Source organism: Lucilia cuprina, chromosome 2 (genome assembly GCF_022045245.1).
Source record: "Lucilia cuprina isolate Lc7/37 chromosome 2, ASM2204524v1, whole genome shotgun sequence".
NCBI classification, from domain to species: Eukaryota; Metazoa; Arthropoda; class Insecta; order Diptera; family Calliphoridae; genus Lucilia; species Lucilia cuprina.
Genome location: NC_060950.1, coordinates 3,578,028 through 3,602,033, shown reverse-complemented (window position 1 = coordinate 3,602,033; position 24,006 = coordinate 3,578,028). Strand labels below are relative to the sequence as shown.

At 30.3% G+C, this 24,006-nt stretch overlaps 3 protein-coding genes across 12 annotated transcripts in view; 2 read left to right on the top strand and 1 right to left on the bottom strand.

Moving 5' to 3' along the window:
* LOC111680794 (dedicator of cytokinesis protein 9) overlaps positions 1 to 3,738 on the bottom strand; it is a 39,155-nt gene extending 35,417 nt beyond the window's left edge. For 7 of the 8 annotated variants that reach the window (XM_046945755.1, XM_046945735.1, XM_046945760.1 and 4 more), the window contains exons 1-2: positions 3,592 to 3,738; positions 1,702 to 2,181 (exon numbers count right to left, since the gene is read on the bottom strand). In XM_046945755.1, the coding sequence (XP_046801711.1) occupies positions 1,702 to 1,800 (99 nt within the window). In that variant the 5' untranslated portion in view covers positions 1,801 to 2,181; positions 3,592 to 3,738. Of the gene's footprint in view, positions 1 to 1,701; positions 2,182 to 3,089; positions 3,271 to 3,591 lie in introns of those variants that run through there. The other variant, XM_046945741.1, reaches the window with a different exon arrangement.
* Positions 3,739 to 4,194: 456 nt separating this feature from the next.
* Positions 4,195 to 23,961, top strand: LOC111680492 (uncharacterized protein PF11_0207-like). Of its 2 annotated transcripts, none has more exons than XM_046945095.1 (7): positions 4,195 to 4,326; positions 21,279 to 21,499; positions 21,558 to 21,978; positions 22,040 to 22,135; positions 22,253 to 22,384; positions 23,408 to 23,740; positions 23,799 to 23,961. In XM_046945095.1, exons 2-7 carry the CDS (start codon positions 21,291 to 21,293, stop codon positions 23,856 to 23,858), a joined length of 1,251 nt encoding a protein of 416 aa, XP_046801051.1. In that variant the 5' UTR covers positions 4,195 to 4,326; positions 21,279 to 21,290; the 3' UTR covers positions 23,859 to 23,961. The 2 variants fall into 2 exon arrangements, with proteins under 2 accessions (XP_046801051.1, XP_046801052.1); XM_046945096.1 differs by lacking the exon at positions 4,195 to 4,326 and adding an exon at positions 4,589 to 4,607.
* LOC111680404 (laminin subunit beta-1) lies at positions 6,623 to 20,837 on the top strand. Of its 2 annotated transcripts, none has more exons than XM_023442042.2 (3): positions 6,623 to 6,926; positions 14,617 to 14,678; positions 14,744 to 20,837. In XM_023442042.2, the coding sequence occupies exon 3, from the start codon at positions 15,044 to 15,046 to the stop codon at positions 20,453 to 20,455; it is 5,412 nt and encodes a 1,803-aa protein (XP_023297810.2). In that variant the 5' UTR covers positions 6,623 to 6,926; positions 14,617 to 14,678; positions 14,744 to 15,043; the 3' UTR covers positions 20,456 to 20,837. The 2 variants fall into 2 exon arrangements, with proteins under 2 accessions (XP_023297810.2, XP_023297818.2); XM_023442050.2 differs by lacking the exon at positions 6,623 to 6,926 and adding an exon at positions 12,236 to 12,387.
* Positions 23,962 to 24,006: the final 45 nt, after the last annotated feature.

Here is a 24,006-nt window from a genome sequence, read left to right as displayed (position 1 = left end):
ATTTATGTCCAGATGACAAGTCTTTACATTATAATCCATATTATAGATAATAGTCCAAAACTTGAAAAAAAAACTTTATTAATACAAATTTTTCCAACAACTATCGAATGACTCAAAAACATGACTGGTTTTCTAATTTTGCCATTAAACATATTTTCATTTAAATAACTTCCGTTTGGATGATTACACTAGAATTAGATTAGAAAATATGCAATGATAAATAATAAAACACTATATACAGTAATTTCAGACCTTTACCAGAGCAAATGACAAATAAAAAAAGAAAATAGCATTTAAAAGGTTTCATACAAAACAAATTTTGGTGTATATTACGATTTAATACGAAACAAATAAATAAATTAAAACATATTTGAATTTTAACTGCCTTTTATAAAAGTTTATGATAAAGATCCTAAAAGTTTAAAACCATGACTTTTTAGATTCTAAGGTGGCATGTAACGGCACATAACTGCAAACAAAAATTTTGAAAAGTTGTATTTAAATTTTTTTACAAATAATTTGTATATAAATTAAATAAATATACATTTAAAAAAGTAAATATTTATTGAATTTAAAGAAATTTTGATTTGTTAACAAAATTATTACAAGACAAAGTCTTTATTGTGGCTTTAATTTATAATTTATTAAATAAAAAGACTACCACTATCATTATTATAGGAAAATGGCTCAATTGTATTATTATTATTTAATATGTTTTAATTTCTATTTATTTGGAGTTGACCTCTCAAGTTCATGCCTTAAAACTACTATAATTGAACATAATTAAATTTGAGCCCTTATAATTACTTAAACGTGACTTGAATATTAATTGTAAAACAAATCAAATTTACGCCCTATAGTAATGAACAATAAAATCGTAAAGATTGAAAAGGGCTTAACAGAAATTTATATAAAGCTTAAATTGAAATAGTAATAAAATATTCACTATGAAAAATCATTATAAAATATACCAAATTCAATTCATTTCTTATTGGTTAAATTTCAATTATAAATTACAAAATGTTATTACAAATTCCATGTTGTCAGGGCGTTTGTGTTCTTTTAACAAATTTCTTATCAATTTCATGTAAAAAGGTCAAAATACTGACTACTGTTTTGCTTACGACAAAAAAACAGTAAAACACTTTTAGATTTGACTTAAAGAAAAGGAAATTATTTTCAAAACTTTAAGCAAAATAAACAAATGTCAAAATAGTTTTTACTGTCATTGCACTCTTTCCGCAAGTGTGTGTATCTGCATAAATTTATGTTATTTAATAAAATTACTTACTGTACACAAATGTATGATAAATAAACAACTTTTTTTATATGGATATGACTGAACATGACATAAAGTTGTTATTGCAAAAACAAACAAAAAATGGCACACATACATATAAGGAAGGTGTTTGCCAAATGCATCTTTTGAATACAGTCTGTAATTTTATGTTTTTTTTTTTTTTTTGTTCAACATACACTAAAACAAATTTCCAGTAACGACACCCAATAGCAAATGTCAACATAAAAAAAGTGTATAAAATTTGCAGCAAACTTGATAAAAGGTTGATAAAATGTGAGACACACCCTTTTTGGTGGAAGTGGAATTTCGCAAAAAAAAGTGTTTGCATGTTTATTCATAAAATAAATGACAAATAATTAAATAAATTAAATAAAAAAATGTAAAATTGAAACAAAACTTACCAACACTGCACTCTCTCGTACAACTTGTGATACAGTCTCACGCAATTGAGCAGCCATACCCGGCTTATTTAAGGCCCGGGTAAATTTTCGTTCTGCCATTATGTTTACGTCTTACTGTGAAAACAACGCCACATCAACACAGCAATAATAATAAAGGGAAGAGCAAGTATTTGTTAACTCTTTCCCCTGGTTTGTTTTTGTTTTGAAAATTTATTTTTAGTTGATTCTAGTTTATTTGTATGCAAAAATAAAAACAACAACAAATCACACGCACAAATTTTACACACTCTTTGTTTTTACTCTCAAAGAACGCCAACAACAAATTTGTTATGAAAACCGTGTGATGTGGGAAAATGCGAAAGAAGATTCTTCTTCTTATTTTATGTTTATTTGCTACTGTTTTGTTTTTATTAACATTTATTCGTTTTAGTGGTTTTGTTGTTGTTATTGGAGTTGTATTTAATAATGAAATCAAAAGAACTGCAAAAACATAAAGGTAAAAAAGGATGATAATGATGCTTTCGTTGTTATTTATGATTCAGTGTAGCCAATAAGTTAATAAATGATTTGACAAATTAAAGGGAATTTTTGATTTAGCACTTAATTACTTAAAAATATTTTGTTTATTTTAAAACAAATATGTAAAAATTAATTTCAAAGAGATTGTTAATTTTTAACACATCGATTCTGCCAAATATTCTGTGCCTTAATTAGGGTAATAAAATATGCTGAGTTTTAAGAATTTTACTACCTTTACCTAGAACTTCAAATTATTCACAATTTAAATGGGTTTTATTTGAAAATTATTTTATTTTGGAATTTTTATTTATATGCATTTAGAAATGTCTTTTTCTTTATTAACATTTTATGAAAATTTTTGTATTTATTAAAGTGTTGAAAATTTAGTACCTGAAGAAATATTTAGTTTTTCAAAATGTTTTATCATATAATTTTGAAACTACTAATTAATTTTAGGGGCTGGAATTTAAATATCAAAATTGGATACCTATGTATATATATCTAAACTTATAAATTTTAATAACATTGAGCCAAAATTAGTTTTAAATGTGTTAATATTTCAAAATTTAGGGCATTATACAGATATTTAAATTTTTATTCTTCCTTAATATGTACTCTGTATTTTATTAATAAAAAATCTATATTTTTCTTTCTGAATTATATATAAGTAAATATATTTCAGAATCAATTCCTATATACTTTCATAATGACTGAATTCCCCTTGCAGACAAATAGCAAAAAACTATTTGACAACACTGATAATGATAGTGACGTGATGAGTAATCCTTAATCCATTTAACAGAGAAGTGTAATCCTTTAAATTATACCTATTTTTATATTTTTTTTGCGTCTGATTTTTTAATACATACATTTTTTATTTAAATATCATATAGGTATGTAATTTATTCAGATTTATATTTGTTACACTTGTAAATTTGTATTATCTTTTTGCAAAGGGTGTTTTTTTTTTTTCAATTTATTTAAAGCCCTTAGCGGCTTTTTTCTACTATTTTGTTATACACACTTGTTTTTAGCATATTTTTTTGTGTATATATTGCAAATAAAATTTGTTTATTTACACTTATTCTTTGTTTTTAGATTTAAAGCAAATCTATTAATATATTCATTTATTAGAATATTATTTCATTCACAATTCTTTTCAATAAATTTATTTACAATTTATTCCATTCCTTTCAAAACACCTACACACACATATAAATTTTATACTTTTTGCACCTTCTTTCCTTTATTTGTATTTTTTTTAATACAATCATGCAATTTTTGTTTCTTTTATTTAAAAATTTCACTTGTTTTTTTTATTAAATATTATAACGAAAGCAAAAAATAACACAAATATATTAATTTATTTACGTGTAGCGAAAAATCGACAAAAAACAATAACAAAAACTTTGTTACTATTGGAAAATATACAATTTATGAATGAAGCAGATACATAAACAAATAACGACCGTACAAACACTCCAAAATTAGAACCTGTTTTGCGGACGCGTAAAAATCGACTGAAATTTTTAAAACAAAAAATACGAAATGTCAGAAAATGTAGTAATCGGTTGTGTTGCCAACTTTATTGCGACAGAAGTCAGAACTAATGAGGTTGCCAGACCTTTTTTCTTTGAGCATATAAAAAATCGCTGAAATAATATTTTTATACCGCATAGTATTTTGTGACTTAATAATACCTTTTGTTTATGTTATTATTTTGTACTTAAATTCGTTACACGTATAAAATATACATACAATTAGTTATATGATAACAAAATAATTACCTACAATTCTTAATTACAAAAAAGAAGTTAAAAAAATAACTGCCTTATCGTCAATAATAGTAAGTTTACATAAACCGTTGTAACGACAATAACAAGGTGACTACATATGTCATTATTTTTTCCGCTAAAATAATGTGAAAATCGCTGGATGGTTAAATAAATAGCTTTAATGCCAACACTCTTATTGGAAAAAATGGTGGCAAAAGATCTTGGTGTTTTAAATCTTCGTTTGTGAATTTGATTTGTGTAAAAATTTATATTTATATATATATTAAAAATCGTTTAGTGCAACATTTTACTTCCGTATTTTACTAAAAGAGTAAGTAGAAAGAAAATATAAATAATAAAATTGAAAAATCATGACTAGTTAATGGACAGGTAATCTAGCATATTACGGTAACTTGTTGCCTCAGGTCGTTTCTTTTGTTTGTGCTGCAAGGATGTGATGTACTTTTAGTTTGTTTAAATGTCGGCAATTTCCATCCATTCGAGCATTTCAAATTTTGCTTTAGAAAGGGAGTAGTTTAAGGATAACTCTGATGTAACGCACGTCTGGATTACGTGGTCGTAAACTAGGACATCCAATGTCCATCTGAGTAGGTATGTTTTTCCCATATACATACATATGTATGTATGTACTTCTACAACTTTCGCAAGGTAGTAGTTTTGGGGACCTAGGACTGTAATGTTTAATGATCACAATGTCAATAGGAGTATGTTTTTTCCTTATACATATGTGTATATAGACTAGTACTAGTTCTTTGAGGAGTACTTTTTTCACTTATATGTTTCAATTTTAGCAGGGGTTTTTACCATTAAAAAGATTAGGCTTTCTTGATACTGCCCTCGCAAACAAATGTCTGTCGGGATTAAATTATCGTAATGAAATACAAGTTTGAAATATAAGTCAAGTCTATTAGACAAGTCTATAGTCTAGTCCATAGTCTAGTCTATTGTCTTGTCTATAGTCTATTGTATAGTCCAGTCAATAGTCTGTATATAAATACCTGGTAATGGTTGTGTCATGGTAAGAACTTTAAAATTAATAAAGAAAATTTTAAAAGTGTTAAACAAGTAGAAAATTATAGCTGGGCATGTTGTGAGTACATTAGAAGTGTGATGTGTTTTTTTACCCTACACCACTATAATGGGGAGGTTATTATGCGTTTGTGCTGAAGTTTGTAACACCCAAAAATATTGGTCCTAGACCCACCTTAAAGTATACCAATTGGCTTAGAATCACTTTCGGAGTCGATTTAGCTATGTCCGTCTGTCTGTGTGTCCATGTAAAACTTGTGCGTACGCTGCAGGTCTCAATTTTCAAGAATTTGATGAAATTTGTCACATAATTTTCTTTTGGTTCAGCTATTGAAAATGGTTGAAATTGGTCCATTATTTCTCCTAGCCCCCATACAACCGTACCCCCCGAATCGGGCCTTTAGGGCCTAAAGTTTAGGCTCTCAATTACGTTAAATGTTTTATAATGTCAACAAAAATCAACAAGAATTAATTTTATAGAACAATAAATGACAATACTGATTTTTATAGAGATCGGGCCTCATTTGACCCTAGCCCCAATACAAACTCCCCTACAGAAAATTACTTGAAGGTCAAAATTAACTTATAATTACTAATAAAACGATCAAAATCTACATAAATGACTTTGAAGTAGACTTAAATTCATTTATCAAAATTTATAAGGATAGGCCCATATTTACCCCTTCTCCCCTCTGTAGAGCCCTCTTGTAGAAAATCTCTTTTTTTGTCAACAATTAGTAAAAAATTTCACAATAAAAGAAATTAAATGCTTTATGTAAAAAATATCCACAATTTTAACATACTGACTAGTGTAGGGTATCATATGGTCGGCAATGTCCGACTATAAATTCATACTTGTTTAATATAAAATACATATATTGAATTAACAACAATGTTTAATATTCATTTATTGATGAAAAACTGATTTTCTTATAATGTCTTTATATGGATGAAGCTCTTACGTCGCTTTATCGGTTTGAGCCGAGTAATACGCTGTAAGTATATTTCGAAATTAACTTTAAATTAGTGAAACAAGTTAATAAGTTAAATTATATTTATAACAATAATTAGTTGACCTATTAAGAAAAAGTGCTCTGATTTTGTATTTCCCATTACCATGGGAAATGTCCATGTAAATTATGTGGCCAAGGTAATATAGCAATTTAAATTATCTTGGACCTTTATTTTTAAAATAATATCACCCTAATGTACTTATGCACTGTACTTAAAATACACAATATCACAAAGAGTGTCAATAAATCCAGCTCTTTAAAAATAAACTACCTAAAACTCTTTACTAAAGTTAGTGCATATTTTCATTCAAACTCGTAAATAAATACAAAACATTCCAATACTGCCTGTTGCTCAAAAATAACAGCAGATTCACTTTAAGAAAACAACAATATCTTTAAGATACATATTCTCAATTTTCTATAACTTCTTCATGCACTAAGATACAGACAGAGAGTGAGCGCGAGAAGAAAGAATAATATCTTAATTAGGCGCATGAAGAGAGTGCGTTTCTTTAATAATTTTCAAGACTTTGTAAATGTTTTGCGGTATTTACAGAGTTTAGTAGTGAGTTAAACGTTAATGTTAAATGGTTGAAGAACGCTTCAATATAGTGCGGCGGTAGTTGAAGTAATAAAGAAAAAATCAAAATAAATATTAAAAAAAAAAAAACACTCAAAATAAAGTATTTATATGTTGTAACTTTAGATGTGTTTTTGAAAAAAATATGCTGTGCCAGTGTATGTTTGTGTGTGGTGGCTTTTTTAAAAGAAACTATTTATTATGATCAGTAAGGGGCCCAGGAATTACTTTAAATTACTATTAACACAATTTTTGTGAAAAACGTTTTTTTTTACACAAAAACACATGGTAAGTACAATATAGAAAATAATATATATTTTAAGTTATTTAAATATTTTAAAAGGAATATGGTGTTTATAAGTGATTGATATTCTTATTAAAATATTAAAAATTTCTCTTTGTAATCATTTTCAAGTTGGTAATTTAAGTTTTCATTTAAAAAGTGTAGCGTTTCTTTAACTCTATACATTTTTTAGGTTTGTCTGTTTTTTCCTTTACTTTTAACTTTATTTTTCTTTATTGTGGTTTCTTGTAATGTTTTCTTATTTTCTCCTCGCTAAAGTGCATTTCGTATTTCTTTAGTGATCTTCTAAAGTAGACAAAAACATGCCTTTCTTCATTCATGTGGTTTTCATTAATATTTTACATTTCATTACTGCTGCTTGTTTTTTTAGAAAATATCAAAATTATGTATATCAAATTCTTCTAGACAATTTACTACTTTATTGCTTGTTTGTAATTTAAACTGTTACAGTTTCATATATAAATTGTATTTTGGTATATTTTTATTACTTTTGAAAACAAAACTGCATTGCTAAGCAGAGCAGAAACTTTTTTACTAAAACTCAAGTTCATTTTTTTAGTTGTTATTGTAACAACAAAGGTTTTCTCAGTACTTTAACCTAGGTGGCCATCCCAATTTTAGTATAAGGCTTGTTGCTTGCCTCGACCTAAAGTTTGTAACTTGTTTACTAAATATTGAAATCATCGAATAAACACTACTGTTCACGTGTTAATGTTGCATCTGTGTAAGGACTTTTTGTAGCTCACTCGAGGTTAAAATATTGCTTTGAGAAATTCAGACAATAGTGTAAAAGATGTGTTGAAGTAAATTTGAATTTCCATTAAAACATATTTTTGGCAAAGACTAATAAAAAGCTAATAACTCATTTCATTTCAAATGAGACCACAATACCGTTACCTTTGCACAATTTCGAGTTGCATGGTTTAATACGAAATGTTTTCACTACTGTTGGATTTTCGTTCCGAAACAAGCCGAAAGAAGTTTGTCAACTCAACGAGAGCTGTACCAAACGAAGGTTGTTTTCCTGGAAAAAATAAGAATAATATTTCTAAACTTTGATAAAAACTGCCGAAGTTTTTGTTTTTCTAAAGTGAAATTGTAACAGTTTTTCCAAATTAAGTATTTTCAGTGTAGAAAGGTTTATAGCACCTCTATTTTTGTAATTGCTAAACAATTAACAAATTAATTAGCATTTTTGTGAAAAAAAAAAAACATTTAAATAATAATTATTTTATAAAATAAATACTTTCAGCTTTAAAAAGATTAATTTTGAAAAAGTATTTATAAATCAACAAAACAATTTCCTTCTGTTTAAAATTCGCATAAAATTTATCATATTTTTCTTCCTTTTTTTAAATGACATTCCAGACATTGAACAAGAAATCTTATAATTTTTTTCTCTATTAGTTACTATATTTATTTTTAAGAATCTCTTTTAATCGTTCAACACTTTAAAATCTAATAAATAATAAAAAAAAAATAAATTCTCTCAATTAGATTGTAGTGTATATTTAAATACTTTTCGACTACTAGATTATTTAAAAACCAAAATTTTGTTTATTCTTAATAAACAATGACATCAGTGTGTCTGTTAAAAGATCTGTTAAAAATCCTCTTATAAATTCTTATTAAAACAATTTCTGTATTTAAAAAAGTATTTTATCTAGAAGAGTATAAAACCTTGTTTATTATTGTTTTTTGTTTTTATTTTTTTATCCGCCCTGGCTTATAATTATAGTCTCATTTAATATATTAAATTGTGTCCAAACACTTTAATTGAGACCAACTGAAATAATTATTTGCCATTTATTCACATTTAATGTTCGTGTGTGTGTGTTTTTTTTTATTATTTTATAAACAAAAAATTAACAGAATTAAATATTTTTTAAAAGATTTAACATTGCATTTAATTATATCAACTATTTTTTTTCTAAACTAGATATTATTAGCTATTTTTTGTTTTATTGTTTGTTCTTCATTATGCCATCCATATATTTTCTAATTCATTACATTTTGCTGATCTCATCTTTATTTTCATGAAAATTTTTGTTTAGTTTGGAATATAATATATGAATATAAAGTGCAAGCTAAACATGTGTTATTTGATGTTTAGAAATACACATGATATTTCATTTACATTAGATATGAAATTTAAAAGAAAATAAAAACGACAGGAAACATAATAAAATCGTATAGTCGGTCGGTCATCTGTTTAGTAGATTGTATATTAAAGAATTTTGTTTTTAAATATGTTTCTTCAAATGTATTATAAATACACCAAAAATTAAAATTTTTCGGGTGAAAAAAATATTTATTCGTTTTGTTAGATGTTTTTATGTATTCGCTTCTAAAATGTTTAACTAGAGAGTTTTTTCAAACAATTTTGCAAATACATATTTAATTATGTGTACATATTCATTTGTAGTCATTATGGGGTGACCATTTGTGTTGATTTTGCAGATGTTGCTTATATAGTCTTAATGGAATAAAGAAATTGAATAAAAGATAATAACAAAAAGTAAAGGTAAATAAGAATAGAAATCACTGGTAAAGCTCTTAAACTTCGATCTATGAGGAGGAAGAATGTTGGCCTGTTGTGCGCTTTCTTTTCTTAAATTGATCACTGATTGTATTATATTTCTTGGTAGTAATTCCTAAGAAATTTGCAAACAGTTATTTCGTAAATAACATCACACCCAAGATAGTTGGATCTAACAAATGCCGGATAGTGGAAAAGAAAGCGCTCTATAGTTCTCTCTCTCCACATTCTATAGATTCGTCTAAATCTGTTGTGGCCTAATCCTGTGTGTCCATTTACAAATACGTACCATCATACCACAGACTTGCTCATTTTGATGAGATTTCTCTTGATGTAAACCTTTTCTCTCGAAAGAGTATTCAGTTAAAGCATTCTTACAATATGTCTTTAGTTTAAAAGGGTTGTATACCAAAAAAGTACACATCCAGTCGGAGACCCAGGAGGGTCTATTGTGATTCCCTTTAAGAAGATACTAGAAAAATAAACAGAAAGAAGATAGAAAAGATAAGTTTGAAATTACTGAATTCCTATCCTAATAGAGAAAAAATGTTGATAGTATTGGAAGGGAATTCTACGAGGTCCGGCGCCTAAATAGCCAATCCACTCCCACTCCACCTAGAATGTCGCCTATACTACATCTCCTAAATCATAGAAGACTCTGTACACCAGGACAGTCACACAAAATATGTTCTACTGTCTCTAGCTCCTCTTCGTCCTCACACAGCCTACAAAACTCCTGTGTGTTAAAGACCTAATTACCCAAAAAGGCTCCTATTGCGCATTGACCGATTATCACTCCTACAAGAATTCTAATACTCCTCCTGTCCAATCCTAATAGTGTTTTAGTTGCCTAGGCATTCAAACTTATCCATAAGGCTTTGGATAGCCTGCAATACGTCTTAGATTTAATTTTATCGCCCGATATCGCCCTAAATGTCTTCTGGCTGTCGGAAAATATATAAAGCTTTTCATTCTATGACTTGTACCATATTCGATTATAGTGTATAGTCTTCCATATATCCAGTATACATTGATGATGTGTCATTTCGCCTGAAGTGATAAATATGTTTGTTTTAAAGTTGGATGAAGGTGAATAATGCAATAACTTTCAACGAATGGTCAAATTCTAAAACATAAAAAAATTTAAATTTTGAATTAAAAAAATGTAGTAGTCATATACGAAATCATGTAAAAATTTCCATTTTTAATGAATTTTTCTTCAAAAGATATATAAATTAGTTTTTAATGTGAAATCTAATTACGCACCAAATTTCTAAAAATATTTAATTTCCAAACCCACAAGAAAGTGTGCAAATAAGCTGGTCACCTTTTTTTAGCTTCACTACTTTTTTATGCATATTTACTTCATTCATTATTCTCAGTAAAATGTTGATTTACTCATTCACTCACTCCCAGTTCGATTAATAGATCGAAAATGAAATAATTGTTTGTTTTGGGCTACATGTTTTATTTTTTCTGCGGTTTTATAATGTGTATTCTAAATGTGGTCCAGTCGTCTTAAAATTGTCTACATTTGCCTGCTGAGTTTGGCCACACGTTTCTTTGAAACTTTATACAAAACTTTTTTAATTAAATATGAATTTTTTCATGTAGTCTCTGTCTGCTTTTTTATGTGTTTATTTCTTTAGTTTGTTTATATTAAAATTCAATTGTTTATACGAATGATTGGTCAATAAACAAAATGTTATTAAAAAGGTTTATTAAAGAAATTATTTTTTTGTTTTTTCCCAAAATAAAGTAAATCCGCAAAAGGGTTAATAATTACCATACCCACTTGATACAGCAAAACTCTATTTTTCAAGTCTAATATTTACACTTAATGAATACACAAAAAAAAAATAAAATACAATGCAAATATTTATTATACAAATGAGATAAAAATACATTTTTCGTCGTTTATTTTAATTTTTTATTTCTACTTTAAATTTATGGTACAAAAAATTTTTTGTAGAATTCCTAAACACAAGTATGTTATGATTACTAAAGTAATTTTCACAATTAATTAATATAATTTTGAAACTAGTAGCATGAGCTCATTTTTAATAATTAAGTGAAAAAAACTGCAATTCAATGTCTGCTTAAATAAAAATGTTTCTTTTTTTGTACAAAATGTGTTTAATATTAAAAGTAATAAGAATTTATAAATAACTTTTCTAATCAGTGAATGAACTCTTATCAAATAAATTTAAAATAAACAAAAAAGAAAAGTATAACAGAAAAAGAAAGGGTCAAGCCCAGCCATGTCAGATTAAAGAAATTCATTTTGGAAAATTAATTTTCAATTATTATTATTAAAGTGAAAATAACTATTTTTGTAGAATTAAACATCTTTTTATTAAGGAATAGAAATTGAAAATAAAAAAAAAAAAACAAATGTCAATTTCTATTCCTTAATATTGTTTAATGCGCTTTCATATTATTTAATAAAACTTACTTAAGAAAAAAAAAACATTTCACATAAAACAAATCAAAACATAAATTCTCAAAAGATGCTGATAAGAATTTTTATTCATAAAGAAGAAAAAAAAATGTAAAATGAGTCCACATGTCATTGTATTTGTTAAAGAAAAACTGATAAAAAAATGGTTTAAAACTATAAGGCTTACTTAAAAAAAACACAAACTAAATGTACAATGTATAATATTTTTATCGCCTTCATTTCTCATGCATGTTGTACATTTTTGAGTTTCTTTTCATACAATTCACTTGAATATTATATGTACATTTTTATATGTGTGTATGCTTTAAGTATATTTTCGAAATTTAATGCTCAGTCTTGGCGAGTATCTGGACGGGTTCGGTTCATAGCGGATTTCGAAAAAAACAAAAGCACTTAAATAACGGATAAACTTTAAAAAAAGAAAAAAAAAATAATTGGAGACCCGGTATTAAAAAATAAATAATTTAAATATCTAATATTATTTATAATAAGATACATTTCATAATCTTGACATCATTATAATAAATCTATAAATCAATTTGTTTGAATTCTGTATGTTCTAATACATATATATGTACATATATAGAATTGTAATCAATTAAACTGTTGCTTAGCTTAAAATTAGATTTTTTTGTCGTTTCAAATCTTACTCGTAATAGTGGTGACTTAATTTTTGTAGTGAAAAGGAAATAACTACCAAATATGCTGATAAGAATTTTATTTCTAACAAAAAAAAAAAACAAATAGTAATCTAAAAATGGCGGAAATCTTTATTTTTTGTAAAGTGAATTATAGTGATTACTTTCACTAAGAACAAAAAAAAACTCTTCTTAAGAAGAAAAAGAAAATAAAAAGCAGACTTTTAAAAGGATAAAATTACATAATAATTAAAAATAATTCAAAACACAAAATGGATGCAATTAAATAGATAATTTATTAAAGGATTAACTTCAAGACTTAAAAGGATAATTTTTTAATTGAATAATAAAGTGAAAACAATTACAACTTTAACAATATACATCAAATATTTCTTGTTTTATAAAAAAAATTAAAAAAAAATAAAAATTAAATTAATATTTTTGACACCAAAAACCACATTTAAAGAATAATCAAAAAACAATTATCCATCCAAAAAAAATTTTAATATTTTACATAAAAATTTACATCAAATGAAAAACGAAATTATAAAAAAAATTTTATTTAAAGGAAATAATAAATTTTTGGTTTTAAAAACTCAAAATTGAAATAAAAAAATTATTTTCGTAAAAATTTCAAATTTAAAAAAAATCAAATTTTTAAAGAAAAGTTTTATTTTTTTTATTTAGAGAAAATTTTCATATTTTTTGTGATATTAGGATCTTTTTTTAACAACCTCCTTAGGAATTCCAGCAGAATGCTTTCCTATTGCTTAAGGTTTGTCATTCGACGGTTCAAGCCTTTAGCTTTATGTGATGTAGAAAGCTCTTCTTTCTTGTGTGTGTTTTTCGCTGGTGTTTAGGCTGCAAAAACGTACACTTGGGACCTGGTGCTCCCTTTGTAATACCTGTAAAGATAGTGGATAGGTTAAGGATTAGGTCATAAAAGAAGTGTGGAAAAAGTTTAGAGTATAGTTCTAAGTGCAATTTAAATAGAAGTAGAAGAAGTAAGTGCCTTGATACAGTTTGGCTTAGTGGTCTTAAAACTAATTGCTGTGCCTGATGAAGTCGTTAATATTCTTCAGTTTTGTTCTGGATAAATCTGACAAATTTGACAAATAGTCATTTTCCAAGAAACGTTTGCTATCCAAACACGGCCTTATTTTTCTGGTGCAGATACAAGTTGGTTCATTACGCCATCTTGTCCGCGAGAATTCATAGAACCATTCGTCTTTATGGTTTTACAAGCCTTTAGAGGTATGCCGCAAATTACCCTGTCGGACGTTGAGGCTCCTATATTCTCTAATTTATCAGCTATACAGTTGCCAATCAAATCCTTGTGTCCCCATACCCATTTCAGCACAAGGGGAGAATATCCTCTTGTGGAATCATAAATTATTTATAAAATTTTGACATAATTTTGCTTTTACTTCCAGTGAATAACAATCGATTTTCTTCTCCTATTTCATTCGGCTTTAACAACAACACTATAAATTAATTCGGTGTCATTAGCCGTCTTACATGTTCTCCTCGGGAATATCTGCCATACTTGAAGACTGTAGTCTCCATCTATCCCCTGAGCCATCCGACAGTTTGCAGATTCATCTTCCCTAATGTTTTTAAACAAGTTTCTCGCGTATTCCAATGGATAATCATACATTTTCTCCTTATCCTTTTTGAAATATCTGTAATTCATTGTAGTGTGTCCTTCCTTCTATTCCCTCCATAAAATGATAAAAATAATTAAATGTTTATTTTCGAAACCTTTTTTAAATCTTTCTTTTTGCATCAGAAATAGATTCGCGTATTAAGCCATTTATTCATAAAGTTTTAAAAGGTTTCTCAAGCAATTTAAAATCTTTTTTGGAGAAACAAGAAGTGAAAAGTTGTATACTAATACAATTCATAGCTTTATTCAATTATTATTATTAGCTCTAACTACAGCATGTAATTATTTTTCATAAAAGCACCATACTCCTTCAAATATTTAAATTTTTTAAAAAACATAATAAAATTTCTAAAAGCTATTACTTTTACAGATCCCCATTCAACTGCTTTACACTCAACTATACAAATTATAAACAATTTCACTATAAAACAAGTAAGTTTACCTCTTTAAATAAACTAAAATAAAATCTTAATAAAAAAATATTCATTATTTTACAGGTGAATTTATTGTAAATCTATACGAACATGTTTTAAACGAAGAGAGCATTCTAAAGAAATTTCAAAAGGTTCTTAACCAGCCGCGTAATTAAAAAAACTTATCTCTACAAACTGAACGCAAAAAAAAACGAAATTAGAGCGTCTTTTGCTCTATAGGGTCTTTATTGTGATTAAGACCGGAAATTTATAAACTAAAGAACAAGAAGTATCCACACACGCACACACAAAAACTAAATAAAATTACACAAACAAGTCAAGACACGGAGAGAAATCATCATCAATCTAAAATAGCTTAACAACATGACAAAGTCATGCTGGAGCGGCTCTGCTAGCAGCCGCTTCACGCTTATCTCAACAATATTTGTTATTGTATTATTAAGTATTTCTTGTTTTGTACGCACAATCGATGCTCAGCAAAAACATGCTGGTCGACGTGATCGTCCACGCAATCCTCCTCGTCAATATGTTAAAACACATCCTTGTGAAAGATCCTCTTGTTATCCAGCCACGGGTAATTTATTGATTGGTCGTGAAAATCGTCTAACAGCATCTTCAACTTGTGGTCTGCATTCACCTGAACGATTTTGCATCCTGTCCCATTTGCAGGATAAGAAATGTTTCCTTTGCGATACACGCGAAGAGACACGTAATGACCCCTACAAAAATCATCGCATTGGTCAAATAGTGTATAAAACAAAGCCTGGTAGCACTATACCCACATGGTGGCAATCGGAGAACGGCAAGGAAGATGTTTCTATACAATTGGATTTGGAAGCTGAATTCCATTTTACGCATTTAATTATGTCATTCACCACTTTCCGCCCGGCTGCTATGTACATTGAACGTTCATTCGATTTTGGTCAGACATGGCATGTATATCGTTATTTTGCCTACGATTGTGCGGACTCTTTCCCCGGTGTACCAACTGTATTGCGCAATATCACGGATGTTGTATGTACCTCTCGTTATTCGAACGTGGAGCCTTCACGTAACGGTGAAGTTATCTTCCGTGTCTTACCACCAAATATCAATGTCACAGATCCCTATGCTGCTCATGTACAAAACATGTTAAAGGTAACAAATCTACGTGTTGTTTTTAAGAAACTTCACAAATTGGGAGACAATTTACTCGACAATCGTTTGGAAAATGAAGAAAAGTATTATTATGGTATCAACAATATGGTTGTACGTGGTTCCTGTTCCTGCTATGGTCACGCTTCCCAATGTTTACCTCTGGATGGTACCGAAGCTACCGAACCCGATATGGTACATGGTCGTTGTCAATGTACCCACAATACCAAAGGTTTCAATTGCGAATCATGTGAAGATTTCTTCAATGACTTCCCCTGGAAACCTGCCTTTGGCAAACAAACCAATGCTTGTAAAAAGTGTGAATGTAATGATCATGCAGTCAGTTGCCATTTCGATGAAACTGTTTTCGAGCAATCGGGTCGTGTTTCCGGAGGTGTTTGTGACAATTGTATGCATAATACTCAGGGTCAGCACTGTGAAGAGTGTATGCCATTCTTCTACCGTGATCCCTTGGAGGATATACGCAGCCCCTATGTCTGTAAACCTTGCGATTGTAACTTAATTGGTTCCCTAGATGAAGGCATTTGTGACTCTGTAAATGATCCCGAAAATGGTGCTGAAGCTGGTTCATGTCACTGTAAAACTCACGTTAAGGGTCGCCGTTGTGATACCTGTAAAGATGGGTTCTGGAATTTGGTAGAAGAAAATCCTGATGGTTGTGAACCCTGTACTTGCAACACTTTAGGTACTGTGGATAATTCTGGCTGTAATATGTATACTGGCGAGTGTACCTGCAAACGTTTAGTTACCGGTAAAGATTGTAATCAATGTGCTCCCGAAACCTATGGACTTTCAGAATCTGAAGATGGTTGCACACATTGTGATTGCGATATTGGTGGTTCCTACGATAATTTCTGCGATGTTATTACCGGCCAATGTCGTTGTCGTCCTCATATGACAGGACGCACTTGTTCCCAACCAAAGCAGAATTATTTCATACATCAGTTGGTTTTAGTACATGAGGCTGAAGTAGCCAGACACTGCATTTCTTACTCCAATAATGGCAACTGTACAATGGTACCCTACCAGCCACCTCAGGATCGTATTCCAGACTCGACAGGCATTGGTTTCATACGTGTTCCAGAAAATTCCGAACTTATTATAACCGTTGATGATATACCACGCTCCATGCCTTATGATGTTGTCATTCGTTATCAATCCACTTCCAGAGGAGACTGGGAAGATGCCTTCATCACTTTAATTAGACCAGATGAAGTTGATCCCGAAGGAGATTGTGCTGCATCAGTGCCACCTGGTTCTAGTGTGTATGAATCTCGTGTGCCTTTCTACTTACCCGATCGTGAACGTCAAGTTATTGCTTTGCGTGAAGTTTGCTTGGAGGCCGGCAAGGTTTACAAATTCAAAATTCACTTCGAAAGACGCAGACACAACGAAGACAATCCTACTGCCACTATAATGATTGATTCTCTGACATTGATACCACGCATTGAGCTTACTAGCGTGTTCAGTGGTACTCCAGTTGCCGATTCACGTCGCCAAGAATACTATCAAATGGGTTGTAATCAATCATTGTACGATTTACGTTACGGCGCCTTTGCTGATGAACGCTGTCGCGAATTGGAGAATTATGTTAGTACTATTATCTACGATGGTGCCAGTATGTGTAATTGTAATCCCACTGGATCGTTGAGTAAAGAATGTGAATCTAAAGGTGGTTATTGTCACTGCAAACCCAATGTTATTGGTCGCCAGTGTGATCAGTGTGCTCCCGGTACATACGGTTTTGGACCAGAAGGTTGCAAAGCTTGTGACTGTAACAGTATAGGAGCTAAAGACAACAATTGTGATGTTATTACTGGTCAATGTGGTTGTCACCCTAACACCTATGGACGTGAATGTGATCAATGTCAACCAGGTTTTTGGAATTTCCCCAATTGTCAAGCCTGTGAATGTAATGGTCATGCCCAACAGTGTGATGCTCGTACTGGCCAATGTTTGAATTGTGCTGATTTCACTACTGGTTATGCTTGTGACTCCTGTTTGGATGGCTATTATGGCAACCCCTTCTTGGGTAGTGAAATAGGTTGTCGCGCTTGTCGCTGTCCCGATACAATTGCCAGTGGCAATGCTCATGCTGATGGATGTTCTCTAGACTCCCGTAACAACAATATGATTTGTCACTGTCAAGAAGGTTATGATGGACCTCGTTGTGATATTTGTGCCGATAACTACTTTGGAGATGCCGAAACTCCTGGTGGCTCCTGTGAAAAATGTGACTGTGGTAACAACATTGACATATACGATACTGGTAATTGCGATAGACGTACTGGCCAGTGTTTGAAATGTTTGTACGACACCACCGGGGATCATTGTGAACATTGTCGTGACGGCTTCTTTGGAGATGCTTTACAACAAAATTGTGTCCAATGTGATTGTGATTTCTTAGGTACTAACAACACCCTACAATATTGTAATCGCGTTACCGGTCAATGTCCTTGTTTGCCCAATGTTGTTGGTTTACGTTGCGATGAATGTGCTGTCAACCATTGGAAGATTGCTTCTGGAGAGGGCTGTGAAGCTTGTGAATGTGACCCTATTGGTTCATTGTCCGAACAGTGTAACCGTTATGATGGTCAGTGTGAATGTAAGCAAGGTTTTGGCGGTCGTGCTTGTAATCAATGTCAAGCCAACTACTGGGGTAATCCCAATGAAAAATGTCAACCTTGTGATTGCGATCCTTATGGTTCAGCAGACTTCCAATGCGATCGTGAAACTGGACAATGTGTATGTCACGAAGGAATTGGTGGTTACAAGTGTAATCAATGTGCTCGTGGTTATATTGGCGAATCGCCTCATTGTATGCCATGCGGAGAATGTTTCAACAATTGGGACTTGATTCTAAAGGAGCTTGAAGAGGCTACCGCTGAAGCTATACAAAGAGCCAAGAAGATAAAGTTGATTGGCGCAACAGGAGCTTACACCTCTGAATTTAATACTTTGGACAAAAAATTACAAAACATAAGAGATCTATTGCAGAACACTTCAGTAAGCTTGAAGGATATTGATGGTTTAGATAAGGAAGTTGCCGAATTAAGAACCAAATTGAACAAAGCTGGCCAAAAACTTGTTGACACAGAGAGCAGTTTGGAAGACATTTACTCCGCTCTAAGTTTGTCAGCAGTTGAATTGGAAGGTTTGCAAAGCCAATCAAATTTGGTGAAAAAACTATCACAAGACTTAAAGGAACATGGCATACAGTTGCAAGAATCTAATATTGAGGGTGCACTTAACTTGACCCGTAATGCCTATGAACGTGTTTTGGATTTAGCGAATATCAAGAATGAAGCGGAGGATTATGCCAGCAACACTGACCGTAATTGCAAGCGTGTGGAAACTTTGGCCAACAAAATGAAAGATGATGTTTCGGCAATTACAGCCAATGATGAAATTATCGAACAATATAATAAGGAATTGTCTTCTTTAAATGCATTGATTCCCAATTTAAACAACGAAGTTTGTGGCAGCAAGAGCGATCCTTGTGACAATGTTTGTGGTGGTGCTGGCTGTGGCTCATGCGGTGGTCTGTCTTGTGAAATTGGTGCACTTACACGCACAGAAAAGGCTTTGAAGGTGGCCAAGGACACTGAACAAGAGATTAAGGAGAAAAAAGATCAAGCCGATCAAACTATTCGTGCCTTATTCCAGGCTAAAGTAAATGCCTCGGAAGCTTACCAAAAAGCAAAGAGTGCTCATGAAGATGCTGAACGTTATTTGAATCGTACTGAACTCAATATCAAACGTGGTGAAGCCATGATACAAAACTTGACAGATTTTATGAAAAATCAAACTGCCCTGCCAGCCGATACTAAAGAATTGGCCCAAAAAATTTTGACACTAGATTTAACATTGGATCCTTTCGAAATCCAAAACCTGGGAGGTAAAATCAACAATGCTGTATCATCCCTCAAAAATGTTGAGTCAATTATTTATAACACTCGAAGCGATTTGGAACGAGTCAATGAATTACAAGCTAAAGCTAATGCTACGAAAGAGCTGGCCAATGAAATACTAACCACTGCCAATACTGTAGTCAAGAATCTTGATGATGCTGATATCTCACAAGAAATTGCTCTCGATGCTATTTTGCAAGCTAATAGTAACATTGAATTAGCCGCCAAAGATCTAGATCAAATTGATGCTGAGACTAGTGATGCGGAAGCACCAGCTAATGCCACTGCTCAACATGTGGAGGAATTGGCTAAAAAAGTAAATCGTCTACAAAAGAATATACTTAAAAACGAACTTGATGCCAAGGATGTCAAAAATGAGGCTGACAAAGTTAAAGAATCGGCTAAAAATGCCCATGCTGATGCTCAACAATTGCAACACTCCTCCTCAGGTGCCAACCAGATTCTAACCGATCGTGCCATACATTCTGAAAATGCTCGCGAAAGAGCAAAACAATTGTTGCAGAGAGCCTCTAAACTAACAGTCGACACTAAAGAGAAATTAAGAGAATTAAAACTTATGCAAGAATCCTATAGAGAAAAGAACGATAAACTACAAAAACTACAAGATTCTTTACAACCATTACACGCTGAACTCTCAACACATTTGAAAAACATACAAACGAATGCTGAGCGTTATCGACAGTGTTAGAAAATATTGAATTTTATTTTTTTAATTAAAACGAGTTAAAGCATTTAACCAACGATATACTTAAAGACTTTTTGATTATTCTACTGCTTACTCGTTAAAATATTTCCTGTATTTATCATTACATTTCTTAATACAAACACAAAATGCCATATCGAAGAAACAAACAAACAAATGCATATGTCCCTTTTTTGTACTCTTTTAAGTAAAATAATTACAACAAACAACTGTTTGAAAAACCAATGTTATTAGAAATAGTTTTCTATTTAAGACGACCATAATAGTTTAATTTTAATTTTCTTTTAAATGCAATATTATATTATTTTTATACAAAATACAATAAAAATAAAATGAATATTTTTCTTGGATAACAAACAAGTCCTAATTACTTTGTGCCTTTTATAATTAAAAACAATTTAACAATGTTTAACAACTCGAATACGAAATTAAAATGTTTTTGTCATTTCTTTTTTTTTTTAAGTATAATTCATTACTTTTTTATATATATTTGATGTTTAAAGATTAAAAATAAAATTAAAATAAATATAAAATTGTTTTTGTTTTCTTTTTCGGTGTGGGGTGGGGTGGTTAAGTCATCTATAGTATTTTTTAGTTAAAACAATTCTGTTATTTGTTTAATCAATTTATTGTTCAAGCGAACCTTTGTATTATTTTGACTCTGAATACTTATGTAGAACAAAGTCAATTTATATATCGCTATTTAATATCGAGATAGGAAAATATATGTTTTCAAAAAAATATATATTTAAAGACCCACAGTGTTTAATACTAATGCCTTAAAATATGCTAAAATTTTTATGAATAGATATTTTTCAAAATGACTAAAGAAGCCAATAAAACTAAACTTCCAACCAAGAAAGTAATTGCATCTCCTAAAACCAATTCGGAATTTGATGTATTTTTAAAAAATCAACAAAATATTGTAGCCAGACTCAAAACCGAATTAAAATCGGCCATTAGTAAGGTTAAACATGGCGACTGTGACACTGCAGAACAAAGGAAACGTTTTCTCGAATTGGAGCGAAGGTAATGAAATAATGACAAATTTACTTAAAACACTTTCCTAAACTAAAAGTTTTTCCAGCATTAATCAACGTGATGGTGAGATACATACACTCAACACTAATTTAGAAAAATTAAAAGAAGAAAATAAACATATTTTAATGGAATTTAATATGTTTAAAAATAAGTTCTGCCAACTAGAAACTGAGTACGATAACAATTTGCAACAACTTAAGGAGGAAAACGAAAAGTTATTGGAACAGTTGCAAAAACAAGAAACCACAGAAAATCGACATATAGAAGAACTTTCATTTAGTTGTCAGGAATTACAACAAAAATTACAGGATAATTTAAAAGATTTTACTGATTTAAATGAGTTACATAAAGAAACTATGCACAACTATGAGCAAATGAAAATCAAATTTGAAGAACAAGTGAAAGAATTTGCATTGTATAAAAACCAAGTTTATGAGGAAAGAAATTTAGAGAATGAAAGATATAAAGTATTGTGATTAAGTTTAATATAAAAACTTCTTTTGTATATTAACGTATTTCGTTTTATAGCTTGAATTTGCCAAATTATCGAATGAGTTAAGAGAAAAGGATGATATGTTGCAGCAGTGTCTAGCAGATAAAAATCTTTTGGAAAAGGAAAAAAACGTAAATATGTTATTTTATAAAATAAATACAGTTTTTAAAATAAAACAAAAAAGCTATTATTTTGTAAATGAAAATAAATGATAATATGTAGAACTTACCATTTTATATTTTTTTTAGCTTGTAATAGATGGACTTAATAACAAAATTTATCGTATTGAAAAGGCCTTCAATCAACCCACAAAAGTTGTAACACCCATGGTAACTTTGCCCCAACAAGTGGATAATTTTGATAATAATTCTACTTCAGAAGTATGTATTTTAACAAATCTATTTTATTCTTTAACTCGACTCAAAAGCAAAATTTTTCGAATTTCAAAACTTTTTTGTTTCGAATCGAACTATGACGTAAACTTCCAAAGATAATAGGTTTTCATCACCTTCATTTATAGCTCTTCTTAGAATAATTAAAGTTAAAAGTTAAAGTTTTAATATGAGAAGAAAATTTCTTCAAAATTTATACTGACCAGCAGCTGGGTATCTTCTCTATTTGCAGTTGCGGTCGTTGCTGTCAATTGTGCTATGAGCAGATTAAAACCTTTCGTAACAGGTTAGGTTATGAAGGGTTACACACCATAAAAACGGTGCATATATACTCTTAGACCTTAAGGTCCATTATAATTGAGGACTGAGGATACAATCACAGAGAAAACAAAAGTAAAACACTACAAGTAAAACCAGAAAGAAAGGAGGTATAAAGATAAAGATCGATAAAAAATACCAAGAGAGATAATCTTTGTCCCCCTATTAAGCCCAGTCGAAGAAGTGACTAATGTTCTTGACAAAACCAAGTAAACTGCGAGGATCAAGACCCGCAATATCCCCCAGTCGTGGAACCTATTCCCCAGTCATTTCAGCCTGAGACTCTGTATCCTAGAACAGTTGCAAATTATATGCTGGTAAAGCTGCTCTCAGAGCATTGACTTGTCACACGATAAATTCGCGCCTTATACTTATAGAAATGGATAGACGCAGTCTAAGCATACTGATAGGGATGCTAATAGGGCACTGCTCAGTTAGGTACTTTGTCATTATGTGGGATAGCAATACACTGGACTATTGTAGGTTATGCGAGGATGAGGAGAAGTAGAGTCAACCGTGTAAATCCATTTTAATCCAATCATTTCCTATAGATCTTATATATGAATTAGGTACTGTAAATTCTTACTTAACCTATGGAGGATTATTAAGTAATTTGATTCGAAATAAAATTGTTCAATTGTATTTAAATATAGCAACAATAAAAATCAATCAATGTCTCTCTCTCTTCTTTAGAGTTCTAATGATAATGTGGCCACATCTAAATCTCAAGTACGCAGACCATTAGAAATCCTTTCAATACAATCTTTGTCAAATAATGAAAATAAAAAAACTGAACAAAATCAAGAACAACGTAACTACAAGTTTAAACGTCCCATACAACCCACTACCAGTTCTCAGCAAACGAATGTGGCTACAAATCTCAATACAAATAATAGAAAACGACGAAATCAACCACAAAGACCAGGAGCAGTAAAGAACTACAATGAATTTTCAATGTCATCTAGTGATGATGATAGTAATTATAATGGTTTCTCTCAGCTACTTTGGCGTCCAAATGCGGAGTGTGTAAGTAAATGTTAAACACTTATTTCTTGTTTTTTTAAGACACAGTATTCTTTTACAGTACGTTCCAGATACAGATGCCTCTGAAGGTTTTGCTAAACCTAAACGCAACAAAAAATAATTGCTAATATCAGCAATTGATTTATTTTTTTTTTAACGAAAATACTATTAAATTGTTTATTTGTGTTTTAGTATATGTTTTACAAAAAAGAACTTCAAATGATTTGTTTTTACAAAACGTTTAAGGAAGTTATTTTTTTCATTATATT

Bases quoted from the DNA above. Each gene is read 5' to 3' on its own strand.
- LOC111680404 (XM_023442042.2), top strand. From the start codon at position 15,044: ATGACAAAGTCATGCTGGAGCGGCTCTGCTAGCAGCCGCTTCACGCTT.
- LOC111680492 (XM_046945095.1), top strand. From the start codon at position 21,291: ATGACTAAAGAAGCCAATAAAACTAAACTTCCAACCAAGAAAGTAATT. The intron at 21,979-22,039 runs GTATTGTGATTA...TTCGTTTTATAG, and splicing joins TAGAGAATGAAAGATATAAA to CTTGAATTTGCCAAATTATC. The intron at 23,741-23,798 runs GTAAGTAAATGT...ATTCTTTTACAG, and splicing joins GGCGTCCAAATGCGGAGTGT to TACGTTCCAGATACAGATGC.